This window comes from Schistocerca nitens, chromosome 1 (genome assembly GCF_023898315.1).
Source record: "Schistocerca nitens isolate TAMUIC-IGC-003100 chromosome 1, iqSchNite1.1, whole genome shotgun sequence".
NCBI lineage: Eukaryota > Metazoa > Arthropoda > Insecta > Orthoptera > Acrididae > Schistocerca > Schistocerca nitens.
In genome coordinates, this window is record NC_064614.1 from 55,809,558 (window position 1) to 55,826,597 (window position 17,040).

General features: G+C 46.4%; 1 protein-coding gene across 3 annotated transcripts in view; it reads left to right on the forward strand.

The window, feature by feature from the left end:
* LOC126241230 (integrator complex subunit 1) overlaps positions 1-17,040 on the forward strand; it is a 304,834-nt gene that overhangs the window by 247,099 nt on the left and 40,695 nt on the right. For all 3 annotated transcript variants that reach the window (XM_049947990.1, XM_049947989.1, XM_049947991.1), the window contains exons 29-30: positions 1,747-1,876; positions 9,564-9,736. In XM_049947990.1, coding sequence (XP_049803947.1) covers positions 1,747-1,876; positions 9,564-9,736 — 303 coding nt within the window. The remainder of the gene's footprint in view (positions 1-1,746; positions 1,877-9,563; positions 9,737-17,040) is intronic.

Genomic DNA, 17,040 nt, shown 5'->3' on the forward strand with positions numbered 1-17,040 from the left:
GTGTGTTTGTCCTTAGGATAATTTAGCTTAAGTAGTGTGTAAGCTTAGGGACTGATGACCTTAGCAGTTAAGTCCCATAAGATTTCACACACATTTGAACATTTTTTTTTGCTCTTACAGTGGCTGTGTTTGCAGATAAAAGTGTTGAGTATAAGTCTGCTTTATGCAGACAACTGTTTCTTCGTGCAAACCCAAACAGGACACAAAGGCACTGAAACATGTTTGGGTTTAAATAAAAAAGAAGATTGTTTACCTAACAGTCCGACCTTACATCGTGTAGTCTGGACACACACTCTTTTTATATAAATGTTGTTGAGTTGCTAAGAGAAGAAAGGGATGTCAAAATCAGTGCCTAAAGAAATGTTGACACAGTACTGTGATAGCACACATTTATTTACATTGTTACTTGATAGAACACTAGCGCAATTGTGCAACAGCAGAATTAAAGTGACACACTTGATTAGTGACTAAGAAAGGCTAATAAATCCTTGCATGTGTGACATAATGAAAATGAGAATGAAAGTACAGGGACCTTTCTCAGTCAACTGTCCACATCTTGCCATAGACATCAGGGTTCAAGCAGAATATTTGTAAGTTTCACTTGACAGTCATGCGAACAAAGACAACAGGACAACAGCTGTTGGTGTATATCATAAGATGGAGAGGGAATTTACAGCTGGTTGTGTCCTTTCTGAGCAAATGCTCTCACTCGATGAACATTCATGTACCTCTTGCTGCCTGTTACTTGTGGCTGTCCTCTGACACTGACAGTAAAGGCAGTACTAGTAGACTAGCCCTGTGTGGACATTATAATGCCAATTATAACATTTGCTTTTGTGTGCAGTAATATATGCTTTGTGTAAATGTATATGTATGATCCCTTTTAATTTACACTGCCTTGTCTTTTTGCAACAGTCTGCAACTGTGTGCAGCTGGTAATGATTTTTTGTATAGTGTGTCCCTAGAAGATACACAACTCAGTTAATTTTATATTAACACCCATTGCAAAGACTCTGTTTGGTAGCACAAAAGGTCTCTTGTTTCAAAAGGAAAATTTGCTGTAGAAAACAGTTAAATTACAGGGAGACAGTAAGTCTGACCAGTACTTGCCTTCCAGAAGGTGAAATTCCAGTATTGCTGATACACATATATGAATATATGGAAAACTATCCTAGCTTTTGGAGGTGTTAGTTCCTTCCTAATCCTGTTGTGTAGATGAGGGGATACACAAGTGAAGGGGGAAAGTGCTGGACTCGTTCTATCTCAAGGATAGTTCACTGGGAGACAATGTACCAGCTTCAGTCCATAGATGAAAAGAGGACAGAGTTAACGTCCTGTCTTCTTGGGGTCAGAATGACCTGCTTCTATCTTCTAACCATCCCCATTACTCCCCGAGGAATAAGCTAATAGTTCTGAAAGCTAGACAGTTTCATTGCCTCTTTTATGTGTATTGGCATTACTGGAGTTTTGCCTCCTGAAGGTAAGTATTAACAAACTATTCTGTCTTATTGTAATTCAGAAAAGTATTTTTGTCCTGCATATACAAGATAAGCTGTTAAATTTCCCTACAGCTCTTTCAGTATTGTAAACTGTCATTTCCTTTGATTTACCTAAGACATGGATTATAAGGATCTTTATATATTTGTGGTTGTCATTATTATTGGACTCAGGGGAATTATTGTTATGTCAACCTTAAATACACTCTTGATATTTATTTTTCATAATATCTTATGTTAACACCATTAGGTATCATCCTACAGCTGTTCTGGATTTCATGTGGGCACTCACTTGCAACCCCAAACTTTGGCAAGGACGCGAAAAGTTCACACCGAAGCATTACTCTCAGGAAGATGTTCTCAACCTTACACGAGAACAGGTATGATCTCATTAGAATAATGATATTACTACTCTATGTTTATCAGATCTTTACTTTAAACTTTCTTTTAAGTGTGCATACAGATATTTTTGATAGTATTACAAAGGAAACCAAGAGATAAAAGTAAATACTACTCAATATTGTGTTTTCCTCTCTCGCAGAATGCATTGTTCAGGCACAAATTGCTTTTAGTGGACCATGTGATAAAATCAAAGTATTATACTCACAGATGGTGTGCTGAATGAAACAAGAAAGGCTCTTAAAAGCTACAAAGTGACAGGGCACAGGGTCAGACAAAATCCACTCTAGAGTCTCTTAGGCATTGTGGTAAAGCCAACACACTTAACAATAGAACCTCGCTAATTGGACCTTGAATGGTTCGACTTCCTGCTTAGTCTGACCATCCTACTTCTGGTGTTTTTGTTACAAACAAGGGCTGCTGCTACAGCACTTGTTGATGGCTCATAATCTGCAATATGCATCAGTAGGCAGTTGACCATTGCTAGGTGCAATAGTTCGACCAGTTTTAGTATGAAATAACTTGTTTCTAAATCGATTAGTAGGTGTTGCTGTGCAAGCATTTTTTTTATAAAGTAGTGACAGTGTGTAAAACTAAACATAAACATGTCTCTCTGTCCATACAACTGGATGTTGAGCTTAGTGACATGAGAGTGGATCAGTACAGCTGACGTTGACTGGACAACAGAAGCAGAATCAATTGATGACCAAATCATTGACGCTGTTGCTCTAACAACTGATGAGAATGAGAAAAGTGATGGCAACAAAGACAATGAAATTACGGCTCGAGTTCCACATACAGATGCAAAAAATTCATTTGATATATCCCTTCAGTATGTTGAACAAAGATCTAAGTCTCCCTCAATAGCCATTTTGTGAAGTAAGAAATGGCAGTAAATGTGGCAAAATTAATATTGTGGTCTGCGAAGCTAAAAAACATCACAGAGTTTATTTGTCCTGCTTAAGAACAGAACATTTTTAACTCTGTGATTTCTTATTTTAAATAGTTAAGTGCAAATCAGTTGTGTGTCAATATAGTACTGTAATGAGGTATCTAATAAACTGACAAACTGCCTATTGGCTTCTGTCTCGGGTTCTTCGGCCGACGTTCATCTAATGATTTTTCTGACGTTTCGCCAGCACGAGTGGCTGGCATTGTCAAAGCTTCACCCTCCATTGCCGGTGGTGAACTGGAGCCGAGCTCGCGGCCGCAGACTATATGTACCTGGCGCGCCAACGTCCGAGGGCTTCTCCGCGGTCATTTCCGGTGCGGTTCTCCTCTTGCTACCTGCGACGGTCGTTCGCTGCAGTACGGGAAGCCAGGATCCGTTGACCTTAAGGCTTTCCTCTTTCTTGTTCAAACTGTTCGCGTGTTTTTGTATTTCTACAGCTTCTCTGAACAAGCGCGTGTGATAGTGGTTCTCTACAGCCAGAACTTCCGTGTCGGCGAATTTTATTACGTGTTCGGTCTCATTCAGTGCGTGTTCTGCCACGGCCGATTTCTCCACCTGCCCCCCCCAACCTGCAATGTCGCTTATGCTCCTTGATCCTGGTGTTAATGGATCGTCCAGTCATCCCGACATAAACTTTTCCGCATGTGCATGGTATGCGGTATATTCCCGACATTGCAAGTGGGTCTCTTTTCTCCTTCGCCGATCTAAGACACTCTTTGATCTTCCTTGTCGGTTTGAAGATCGTCTTTACGCCATGTTTGCGCAATATACGGCCGATTCTGTCCGTCACTCTGGGAATGTATGGCAGAAAGGCCGTACCCGACATTTCTTTTTCTGGTTCCTTACTTCGCCGAGTGTTTGGCTCAGTTACACTTCTAATATAATTTGTGGAGTACCCATTGCTCCTCAGGACTGTTTCCAGGTGTTGCATTTCTCGTTTGAGATGTTGCGGCTCACATATTCGTCCTGCTCTCGTTACGAGCGTACTAATCATGCCCCTTTTCTGGCTCGGGTGGTGGTTTGACAGTTTGTGCAGGTATCGGTCCGTGTGAGTCGGTTTTCGATACACGCTGTGTCCCAGGTTTTCGCCGTCCCTTGTGACCAGCACATCTAGAAATGGCAGTTTCTTGTCCTTTTCTACTTCCATGGTAAATGTTATGTTGGCATCGAGGCTGTTCAAGTGTCTTAGGAAGTCACCGAGCTGTTCTTCACCATGGCTCCACACCACGAAAGTATCATCGACGTACCTGTACCACACCTTATGTTTGCAAGTCGCCGAGTCCAGTGCCTGTGCTTCGAATTGTTCCATGAAGAAGTTGGCCACCACTGGACTGAGAGGACTACCCATGGCGACGCCTTCCAGCTGTTCGTAGAAGTCGCCATTCCACGTGAAATAGCTCGTGGTGAGACATGCATGGAAGAGCTTTCTGATGTCTAGCGGGAAAATGGAACCGATGTGCTCCAGAGCGTCACTGAGTGGCACTTTCGTAAATAACGAAACAACATCAAAGCTGACCAGGATGTCGTTTGGTGCAAGTTTCAGTTTCTTCAGCTTCTCAATGAAATGTCCTGAGTCCTTAATGTATGTGTCGGTCTTCCCCACGTGTGGTTGGAGCAGAGAGGCCAAGTGTTTTGCCAGCTTATATGTCGGTGATCCAGGAGCGCTAACGATCGGTCTCAGTGGAACGTTGTTCTTATGGATCTTGGGTAATCCATACAGCCGAGGTGGTAGGGCCTCTGTGTTGCGCAGGTTTCTCTGTATGTCCGCCGGCAGAGAAGACGCCTTGATCAATCGATTCGTATTCCGTGTGATACGTTGCGTCGGATCTGCGCTTAGTTTTCGGTACGTCGTCGGATCTAATAGGTCTCGGATCTTTTGCTCATAATCTTCGGTCTTCATTACGACGGTCGCATTCCCCTTATCGGCAGGCAGTACCAATATACTCTTGTCGGCGTTGAGATTCTTAATGGCTTGTACCTCTTCTTTCTTCAGGTTGCAAGCTGGCGGTTTTGCTCGGCGCAGTATCCTGGCTGTTTCCGTGCGTATTTCCTCTGCCCTTTCACAAGGAAGGGCACGAATGGCTGCTTCGGTGTTGGCAATGATGTCCTCCATAGGTATGGTTCTCGGGATGATAGCGAAATTCCCTCCTTTTTGAAGAACAGACACTTCCTCTTCGGTCAATTGTCGTTCAGTGAGGTTGACCACTGTGTGTGACATGTCGGGAGTCGCCTTGTCGGTCTGCTTCCGGCATCTTTCAAACTTTTTCTTCTGTCGCTCGGTGCAGCGCTCGAGTTCGTTCTGCATGCTCCTGTGAGTGATGCTGTCGATCTTGTCCCAGTCGTCTCGATGCATTCTGCTACTTAGTTGGTAGAAAATGTCCAGAAGTTCCTGATCCGTTCTTGCCAAGTCTCTCCGTGTTGTATGTATTCGCTCACGAAGAAAAGCTCGTTCCATTCTGTCGTAGATACGATGTGCTTGGGCGGTGGTGAATAGGCGCTTGCATCTCAAGAACTTCGGTGTAGCACATTCATCTCGGCACCGTGACAGAAAGGCGAGAGAGGACATCAGTCGCGCTTTCCTCTTCCGTCGTTGGTCAAGGCGTCGGTACAATCTGCAAATCTCCTCCCCGTAGAGGCGTAATACAAAATTGTTGAGGCTTTCGTGGCCACTTGTTGACAAACTGCCTATTGGCTTCTGTCTCGGGTTCTTCGGCCGACGTTCATCTAATGATTTTTCTGACGTTTCGCCAGCACGAGTGGCTGGCATTGTCAAAGCTTCACCCTCCATTGCCGGTGGTGAACTGGAGCCGAGCTCGCGGCCGCAGACTATATGTACCTGGCGCGCCAACGTCCGAGGGCTTCTCCGCGGTCATTTCCGGTGCGGTTCTCCTCTTGCTACCTGCGTCGGCCGAAGAACCCGAGACAGAAGCCAATAGGCAGTTTGTCAACAAGTGGCCACGAAAGCCTCAACAATTTTGTATTACGCCTCTACGGGGAGGAGATTTGCAGATTGTACCGACGCCTTGACCAACGACGGAAGAGGAAAGCGCGACTGATGTCCTCTCTCGCCTTTCTGTCACGGTGCCGAGATGAATGTGCTACACCGAAGTTCTTGAGATGCAAGCGCCTATTCACCACCGCCCAAGCACATCGTATCTACGACAGAATGGAACGAGCTTTTCTTCGTGAGCGAATACATACAACACGGAGAGACTTGGCAAGAACGGATCAGGAACTTCTGGACATTTTCTACCAACTAAGTAGCAGAATGCATCGAGACGACTGGGACAAGATCGACAGCATCACTCACAGGAGCATGCAGAACGAACTCGAGCGCTGCACCGAGCGACAGAAGAAAAAGTTTGAAAGATGCCGGAAGCAGACCGACAAGGCGACTCCCGACATGTCACACACAGTGGTCAACCTCACTGAACGACAATTGACCGAAGAGGAAGTGTCTGTTCTTCAAAAAGGAGGGAATTTCGCTATCATCCCGAGAACCATACCTATGGAGGACATCATTGCCAACACCGAAGCAGCCATTCGTGCCCTTCCTTGTGAAAGGGCAGAGGAAATACGCACGGAAACAGCCAGGATACTGCGCCGAGCAAAACCGCCAGCTTGCAACCTGAAGAAAGAAGAGGTACAAGCCATTAAGAATCTCAACGCCGACAAGAGTATATTGGTACTGCCTGCCGATAAGGGGAATGCGACCGTCGTAATGAAGACCGAAGATTATGAGCAAAAGATCCGAGACCTATTAGATCCGACGACGTACCGAAAACTAAGCGCAGATCCGACGCAACGTATCACACGGAATACGAATCGATTGATCAAGGCGTCTTCTCTGCCGGCGGACATACAGAGAAACCTGCGCAACACAGAGGCCCTACCACCTCGGCTGTATGGATTACCCAAGATCCATAAGAACAACGTTCCACTGAGACCGATCGTTAGCGCTCCTGGATCACCGACATATAAGCTGGCAAAACACTTGGCCTCTCTGCTCCAACCACACGTGGGGAAGACCGACACATACATTAAGGACTCAGGACATTTCATTGAGAAGCTGAAGAAACTGAAACTTGCACCAAACGACATCCTGGTCAGCTTTGATGTTGTTTCGTTATTTACGAAAGTGCCACTCAGTGACGCTCTGGAGCACATCGGTTCCATTTTCCCGCTAGACATCAGAAAGCTCTTCCATGCATGTCTCACCACGAGCTATTTCACGTGGAATGGCGACTTCTACGAACAGCTGGAAGGCGTCGCCATGGGTAGTCCTCTCAGTCCAGTGGTGGCCAACTTCTTCATGGAACAATTCGAAGCACAGGCACTGGACTCGGCGACTTGCAAACATAAGGTGTGGTACAGGTACGTCGATGATACTTTCGTGGTGTGGAGCCATGGTGAAGAACAGCTCGGTGACTTCCTAAGACACTTGAACAGCCTCGATGCCAACATAACATTTACCATGGAAGTAGAAAAGGACAAGAAACTGCCATTTCTAGATGTGCTGGTCACAAGGGACGGCGAAAACCTGGGACACAGCGTGTATCGAAAACCGACTCACACGGACCGATACCTGCACAAACTGTCAAACCACCACCCGAGCCAGAAAAGGGGCATGATTAGTACGCTCGTAACGAGAGCAGGACGAATATGTGAGCCGCAACATCTCAAACGAGAAATGCAACACCTGGAAACAGTCCTGAGGAGCAATGGGTACTCCACAAATTATATTAGAAGTGTAACTGAGCCAAACACTCGGCGAAGTAAGGAACCAGAAAAAGAAATGTCGGGTACGGCCTTTCTGCCATACATTCCCAGAGTGACGGACAGAATCGGCCGTATATTGCGCAAACATGGCGTAAAGACGATCTTCAAACCGACAAGGAAGATCAAAGAGTGTCTTAGATCGGCGAAGGAGAAAAGAGACCCACTTGCAATGTCGGGAATATACCGCATACCATGCACATGCGGAAAAGTTTATGTCGGGATGACTGGACGATCCATTAACACCAGGATCAAGGAGCATAAGCGACATTGCAGGTTGGGGGGGGCAGGTGGAGAAATCGGCCGTGGCAGAACACGCACTGAATGAGACCGAACACGTAATAAAATTCGCCGACACGGAAGTTCTGGCTGTAGAGAACCACTATCACACGCGCTTGTTCAGAGAAGCTGTAGAAATACAAAAACACGCGAACAGTTTGAACAAGAAAGAGGAAAGCCTTAAGGTCAACGGATCCTGGCTTCCCGTACTGCAGCGAACGACCGTCGCAGGTAGCAAGAGGAGAACCGCACCGGAAATGACCGCGGAGAAGCCCTCGGACGTTGGCGCGCCAGGTACATATAGTCTGCGGCCGCGAGCTCGGCTCCAGTTCACCACCGGCAATGGAGGGTGAAGCTTTGACAATGCCAGCCACTCGTGCTGGCGAAACGTCAGAAAAATCATTAGATGAACGTCGGCCGAAGAACCCGAGACAGAAGCCAATAGGCAGTTTGTCAACAAGTGGCCACGAAAGCCTCAACAATTTTGTATCTAATAAACTCTCACTCACAGTAATAATATCTTGTCTTAAGATACTGATGTATTTTAAAGTACAGGCACTACCATAAATTACTCTTGCGTGTAAGATTTTTTATGTGTACCAATATTTTCTTTTTGGTTTGTTACTGTTTTAACATGCAACAGTATTTCAGGCAGTATTTGCAGTTGAAGATTAAAGTTGTACTGTTCTGTTTTCTAATGTTACAGGTCAGTAAATGGGGCAGGTTTTGCACCTGGGTCTTCCACAGGGGTATGATTCTCATGGCAAGGGGTTGGGATTGGGAGTGGCATAATGATGGACTAGAATGTTGTTGAGGTTGGGTGGGCAACAGAACACCACTTTAGGAGGGGTGGAAATATCTCGGGTAGGATGTCCCTCATTTCAGGGCATGACAATAGGTAATCAAAGCCCTGGCAAAGGATATGGTTAAGTTTTTCCAGTTTTGGGTGGTACTGGGTGACAAAGGGGGCACTCCTTTGTGGTTGTTTTTTTTTGTGGTGGTAGGAGAATTGATGTTGTGAGGGGAAATGGCACAGGACACCTGTTTTCAGACTAGGTCTGGGGGATAGTGCCTATCTGTGAAGGCTTCGGTGAGACCCTCAGCAAGGGAGTTTTTGTCACTGCAGATACGCCGTACTTGGGTAGCCAAGCTATGGCCTCCTCCTCTCTGATGGCTCCATCCACACCTGTGTCCACATTAAACCCACCAACCACCAACAGTACCTGCATTTTGACAGCTGTCATCCCTTTCACACCCAGGTACGGCATATATGCAGTGACAAATCTTCCTTGCTCTGTTTAAAAGAAGCAGATAACGGATTTCTACAGATTTATTTTCTTCTCACATAAAGTTTGGAAAAAGAATTGGAAATGGGGGAGGGCAGATGGTATGAAGCTGACTGCAGAATGGTTTACTGCCACTGACTTAAATTGTGCATAAGGATCATGAAGTAAGATAAGAAAAATTAGGGTTCATAGGGAGACATATTGACAGTCATTTTTTCCTCGACTCTGTTTGCAAGGGAAACAGGAAAGGATTAACTACTAGTAATACATGGTACCCTCCGCTATGGACGATGTAGATGTAGATACCATTTATACATTAGTTCAGTGTATGGTTTCATTCAAATTGCTGTTTTTTTTCTTTTTGTGTGTGCACAGTTATTGGTGTTGGTGGAGTATATTGTGGAAGAAGCAGTGATGACGTCTGGCATTGGCGAATATCAAGATAAAATGGAACTGCGACTACCACTGATGTTACAGTGCTTGTCTCAGCATGAGGATCGAGCACTTGTTGCTCAGCATTTAATTACAGTAGCTGCTGCAAAGAATGGGTTTGTATTAAACAAATATTATTTGAACATGACATTTAGTTAGCTGTGTTGTGTCATTAGAAGTAAATTGTTTACGGGTTAATGATACATGTATTTTATTGTAAATAATCTATGAGTGAAGCTAAGAACCCTCCCGCCCCCAACCACACACACACACACACACACACACACACACACACACACACACACAGCCTGTACGGCTAACATGTGCCAGCTGAATATACTGCATTGGTACTGCAGTTCTGCAGCTTGACTGGTATGAGGGATCATGACAGGTAAAGCAATTAAGGATAGAAAGGAGCAAGGAGTAGAGGAAAGGGTTGAGGAAGGGTGGCTGATGACTGTGAGGGAGGCAGCCGGTGTATGGACTATGAATTGGGGAGGGAGAACCAGCAGCTAAAGTTAAAATCGATCAACTCATACAAATATCTTGGTGTAATACATAAAATAAAGGAAAGGTAGCCACTCACTCAAAGCGGACTGATGTGTAGTGCATAAAAGCATGCAACAGATAACAGTATTTGTACTAACTTTTGAGCTCTTGGTCATTTTCTAGTCAAAAGTACACACACATTCATGCACACTACACAGACAGAAGCACACACCCTTGGCCTTTGCCAAAGCAAGACTTATCTATAGCAGTTGGCTGGGCAGATGGATGCTGTGGGAGGGGCAAGGGAGATGGAGATGGTGGGGTGAAAAAGAGCGGGGGGGGGGAGTGTGCATGCGCCCACACACACAGTCTGTAACCCACTGAACTCATTATGTCTTCTTTGGTAGCCTCTGAGTCACCTGTGGAAAAACCTGCCTCACACTGTCTCACTACCCTGTCACCACATCATGCATCCTTCCCTTAATCTTATCACTCCCCCCCCCCCCCCCCCCCACACACACACACACCACCACCACCACCATCTGCCCAGGCAGCTGTTACCAATAATCACCAGTCAGTCTCACTATAGCTACAGGTGTGTGTGTGTGTGTGTGTGTGTGTGTGTGTGTGTGTTCGACTAAAGAGTTGAACACTAGTGTACATATTGTGTTTTGTTGCATGTTTCTATGTGGAACACGTCAGCTTTAGGTGAGTGGTTGCTTTTCCTTTAATTTATGTAGTAGTCCATGCAAAAATTTCCGTTGTTGTTATAAAATACCATGGCGTAAAACTAGGTAGAGATATGAAATGGCACGACCACGTAGGCTCAGTCGCAGATAAAGTAGTTGGCAGACTTTAGTTAACTGGTGGAATATTAGCGAAATGCAATCAGTCTACAAAGAAGATTGCTTACAAATCACTTGTGTGGTCCATTCTAGAATATTGCGCAAGTGTGTGAGACCTGTACCAAATAGCACTAACAGGGAATTTTGAATGTATAGAGAGGTCAGCATGAAGGTCACAACATTGTTTGACCCATGGAAGAGTGTAACAGAGATGTTAAAGAAACCAAGCTGACAGACACTTCAGGATAGACATGAATTATCCCAAGGAAGGGTATTTACAAAGTTTTCAAGAATCAGCTTAAAATTAATACTCTAGGAATATACAGGGTGTTTCAAAATGAATATACTGATTTTAAGGCTTGATAGCATTTATTACATTCAAATTACAGTTATAAATAATACATCAAATGAAAGAGCAACTCAAACAGATTTGTTTGTATACTCGTGCACAAAGGGAAGAGTATGGAATGACCAAGAATGAATAGACAAAATCATGAATGAGTGAGAGTCTATCACAAGTAGTCCCAAGAAATCAGTTTTTTGTCCTTGTCGTTTGCAGTTGTTACAAGCTCTAAAGCCTACAGACTACGGTTTATGTGCCAACTTCGCAAAAGAAATTTTGCTGCATGAGATGAAGATTTTTCTGGATCGTGTTTGTTGTAACTCGCTGATCATTCAAAGTGCCGCCGCGAAATTATGCGCGTCCTCTACGTGCGGCGCTGTCTGCCAGCCATGCAGCAGCTGCGCCACCTAAGCGGCCAGCCGAGTAGCGGCCACTAGACTGGGACTCGGTGCTCATTCGAATGCTAACGTGTACACGTCTTGCTTGTCAACTTACTCTGTGACTTATATGTGTTGTGTCGTTCTGAAATATATTTGTTAAACTTGACGTTATAACAATTGGCGATGAGGATGGGATTTTTCCTTTTCACCGTTGACCCACAGGGTTCCATGGCTACTGTCGAGCAACTATTGCAAAATCTCCTTGAACAGCAAATGCTTCTAACAGCGGCGATTCGCGATTTCGTCGCGGCGTCAAATGCAGGGCGTTTCTCGTCGTTGGCTGTACCTCCTTTTCCTCCTTACGACGAGACGGCGGAAGACTGGTCTGATTATGAAAAACGTCTTCGACAGCACTTCTTGGCATTTCATGTCACGGACGAACAACCATGTAAGTCTCTGTTCCTTTCCTGGATTTCACCTCAAATGTATCGGTTGTTGTCGCAATTGGCTCCTTTGAAGGATCCTGCATCTTTGTCCTTTGCTGTCTATTTTCAAAAGCAAACGCATGTGGTAGCCTCTCGTGTTGCCTTTTATCGTTGTCAAAAACAGCCACGTCAATCCTATCGCGCTTGGGCTGCTGAACTTCACGGCCTCAGTCGAAAGTGTCAATTTGTTACTGATGTTCACAAAGAATCCTATGCCGATTCCATGGTACGGGATGCTATTATCCGGTCGGCGCCCGACAAAGAAGTTCGGCAACGTGCCCTTCAGTTGGCGAATCTGACTGTAGATGAAGTTCTCTCTATTGCGCAGTCTCTTGAAATTTTGCGTGCCGCTGGGGCGCAAATAGAGGCGTGGGGTGATGTCGAGGAAATACAACCTCTGTGCGCTGTTGACGACGCGTGCGGCGCGTCCCCACCGGCCGACGTGGCCGCAGTGCGCTCCCACGCGCAGCCTCGGCCTAGCCGTAAACAACCCGCTAAGAAACTGCAGCAAAACCCCCGGCAACTTCCTTCATGTCCGCGGTGTTTTACGAAACATTCATGCGAGGATTGTCCCCAACGTTGGGCTATGTGTCACAATTGCAAAAAGAAAGGTCATGTGTCTTCCGTTTGCAAATCCGACCGCATACATGATGTTCATGAACATGACGCTGATTCTGATTCTGTGTTGTCTGTCAATTGCACTTCTTCCCTTTCAGGGAAGTTATTCCTCACTGTCCAAATCCTTGGTCGAGATGTTCGCATGCAAGTGGATACCGGTTCTGCTGCCACTATAATTAATTCTCAGACGTATCTTCAGTTGGGTTCTCCACTCCTGTCACCTGTCACTCGGCAATTAAGGACATACAATAAACAGAAGATTTCTCTCTTTGGACAGTTTAATGCTGAGGTATCTTACAAATCCGTTGTTTGCACTGTTCCCATATTTGTGGTCGACCAGAGCAACGCAGAAAATCTTTTAGGTTTCGATTCCTTTCGCGTTTTTGGATTCTCCATAGATGACTCTGTCAATATTGTCTCTGATGCTATTCCTTAAGCTCAACTGGATTCCTTGTCGACGACATTTTCGTCCCTTTTTTCTCCTGGGTTAGGCCGTGCAAACGACTTTGAAGCTCATATCACGCTCAAACCCACTGCTCGGCCTAAGTTTTTTCGGGCTCGGCCCATTCCTGTGGCCCTTCGTGATCAGGTAAAACGTGAATTGGATAGTCTCACTACTTCAGGGGTCTTGCTTCCTGTCACTTCCAGTGAGTGGTCCTCTCCTGTCGTTGTCGTTGCTAAGCCAAATGGTGATATTCGTCTCTGTGGCGATTTCAAAGCCACTGTAAATGCTCAATGCCTCATCGACACTTACCCTATGCCCCGTCCTGAAGAACTGTTCACTAAACTTGCTGGAGGCCAGTATTTTACTAAAATTGACCTGTCAGAAGCTTATCATCAACTTCCTCTCGACGCTGCTTCCCGGCAGTTTCTGGTCCTTAACATGCCTTTCGGCCTCTATCAATACCAATGCTTGCCATTCGGGGTTGCTAGCGCCCCTGCTCTCTTTCAGCGATTCTTGGAGCAATTATTGCTCCCTGTCCCTGGGTGTATCAATTACATGGACGACATTGTTGTCACTGGCTCCACCACTGAAGAACATCTTCAAAATCTCCGCACACTTTTTCATGTCTTACAGACTGCCAGTCTTAAGTGTAATCTTCAGAAATCACAATTTTTTCAGGCATCTATCACGTACTTGGGGTTTCAACTCTCTCGGGTTGGTATTCATCTGCTTCAGCAAACTGTCGCTGTGATTGATGCCCTTCCTCGCCCTACATCTGTTAAGGAACTGCAGGCCTTCTTGGGGAAAATAGCATACTATCACAAGTTTTTACCGTCTGCGGCTTCGGTGGCTCAGCCGTTGCATCGCCTGTTGCATAAAAATGTGCCTTTTCACTGGTCTGCGTCATGCGATGCAGCTTTCCAGAAATTGAAGACTATGCTGAAACAGGTCCCGTGCCTGGCTACTTATCGACCTGGCCAACATCTTGTTCTTGCCACAGACGCCTCTCAATACGGGGTCGGTGCAGTCCTTGCGCACCGTTTTTTTGACGGTTCGGAACAACCCATTGCTTATGCCTTCAAAACGCTCACGGATGTCCAACAAAAGTATTCTCAACTTGAAAAAGAAGCTTTGGCCATTATTTATGCTCTTCATAAGTTTGGTGTTTTTCTCTATGGCTCAAAATTTCATCTTGTTACGGATCACAAACCACTTGTTTCCTTGTTTCATCCATCAACGTCACTTCCCGACAAGGCTGCACACCGCCTCCAGCGTTGGGCTCTTTACTTGTCTCGTTTCAATTATGAGATTCATTTCCGGCCAACGGCTCAACATGCAAATGCTGATGCTCTGTCTCGCCTTCCCATGGGTCCTGATCAGGCGTTCGATAGGGACGAACTTTTGTGTTTCCCCCTGGATGTTGCCGAGCAGCGGGTTGTGGACGGGTTCACCATCTCTGGGGACAGGCTGGCGGCTGCTACGAGTTCTGACCCTACCCTCTCCCGGGTTTTACGCTGTATTCAGAAGGGTTGGCCCGATCGCCCGTCCGCTAAGACTTCTGATCCGTTGCGGAACTACTACGCTTTGCGCTATTGCCTCATGGCTAGGGATGGTGTTATCCTCCTCTCCACTGACAATGCTTCGCCGCGTGTCGTGGTACCTGCGTCTTTGCGTGCTTTGGTATTGCACCTCCTTCACCAAGGGCACTGGGGTGTGTCTCGCACAAAATCTCTGGCGCGCCGTCATGTGTACTGGCCTGGCATCGGCTCTGAGATAGCACACATGGTCGCTGCCTGCGGCCCTTGTGCGTCACAGGCCGCTGCCCCGAAGTCATCTTTGTCACCGTGGCCTTCGCCTGAGAAGCCCTGGGAGCGCATTCATGCTGACTTTGCGGGACCCTTTTTAGGTACTTATTGGCTCCTCGTAATTGACGCCTACTCTAACTTTACTTTCATTGTCGCCTACCACCGAGGCAACCACCAGTGCTCTCGCCCGCATTTTTTCTTTGGAAGGCCTCCCCTTGACTCTTGTTACTGATAATGGTCCGCAATTTGCCTCTTCCGAATTTGTGGATTTTTGTGCTCGTCACGGCGTTATGCATGTCACGGCCCCGCCGTTACATCACAATCCAACGGTGAGGCTGAACGACTGGTCTGCACATTTAAGGCTCAGATGCGGAAACTTCTGACTTCTTCTGCTGCTGATGATGCGCTTCTCCAGTTTCTGGCTTCTTACCGTTTCACCCCCATGGGCGACCACAGCCCGGCTGAGCTCTTACATGGCCGACAGCCCCGCACGCTACTTCATCTTCTGCGGCCTCCCACCTCATGGCCGCGGTTGCCTTCCCTTGGCCGGTTCACCCCGTCGACCTCGTCTGGGTACGGGGATATGGCAGGCGGCCAAAATGGAGCCCGGGCCTCATCTTAAGACACCGCGGCAGACGCCTGTATGAAATCCAGACGGACACGGGTGTTGCAGTGCGTCATTCGGACCAGCTTCGGCCTCGTGTGCCAGCAACGCCTGTTCCGAATGCCGCTACACCACCTTCGGCTGTACCTGACGCTCAGGATCTTGGCATCTCTCAATACTCACAACGCAGCCCTCTCACCGTCATCGCGATGCTAGCACAAGAATGGACGCCACCAGGAGACGTGCCCATGCAGGAACCGGATGACCATCCTCTGTCAGAACAAATCTACTCTCCTCCTCCTCCAATGGATGCCGACACATCGCCAATGTCGCCTGTCATATCAACTGGACTTGCCGCAACGGGCAGATTGGTGCAGGGGGCCCCAGCAGATTCGACCCCTATGTCTCCTGTCATCTCGACCCGTTATCATTGGGGACACTTCCGTCCATACGGGAAGCCTCCTCCTCGAGACTTTACGGCGAGTCAAATAACGCCTATGGACGTTAGCCACCTCCAGGACATCTCCATCAAGACCAGTGGAACAATTTCAAAGGGGGGAAAAGTGTTGTGACTCGCCGATCATTCAAAGTGCCGCCGCGCAATTACGCGCGTCCTCTACGTGCGGCGCTGTCTGCCAGCCATGCAGCAGCTGCGCCACCTAAGTGGCCAGCCGAGCAGCGGCCGCTAGACTGGGACTCTGTGTTCATTCGAATGCTAACATGTACACATGTCTTGCTTGTCAACTTACTCTGTGACTTATATGTGTTGTGTCGTTCTGAAATATATTTGTTAAACTTGACGTTATAACAGTGTTGTCTTCAGTGGTGAATCGACATTTCACCTAAACGGAAATGTGAACACACGTAATGTGTGTATCTGGAGGTCAGCAGATCCTCAAGAGTTGGTACAGTTGCAACGATACTCTGCTCGACTTTTTCAGTGAAGCAACTCTAACTGGTGTTTCTCATCTTGATGCTCTAGAACTACGACTCTTTCCTCAACTAGAAAAAGCTGAACTGCAGAATTTTATTTGGCAGCAAAATGGTGTGCCATCTCACTGGCATAACTCATCACGTGACTAATTAAACAATGTTGTGCCCGACTGCTGGATTGGCCGCAAGCCACTGGATGACAGAACTTGTTTTATATAACGTTCATGTTCACACAGGTTCTGACTTTGGGAGTTCATAAAGGATGATGTTTATATGTCTCCACAACCAGCTGATCTATCTGACTTGATAAACAGCATTGTTGCAACAATTGCTATCAACACAGAGATCAAGGTTTTGGAAGAACTCGCCTGTCTATTCGATGTGTGACGATGGTGCTGACATCGAACACTTTTAAGAAAAACTGTTGTAGTTTCTCTTTAACTTGATGTATTATTGATAATTGTAAGTTAAAT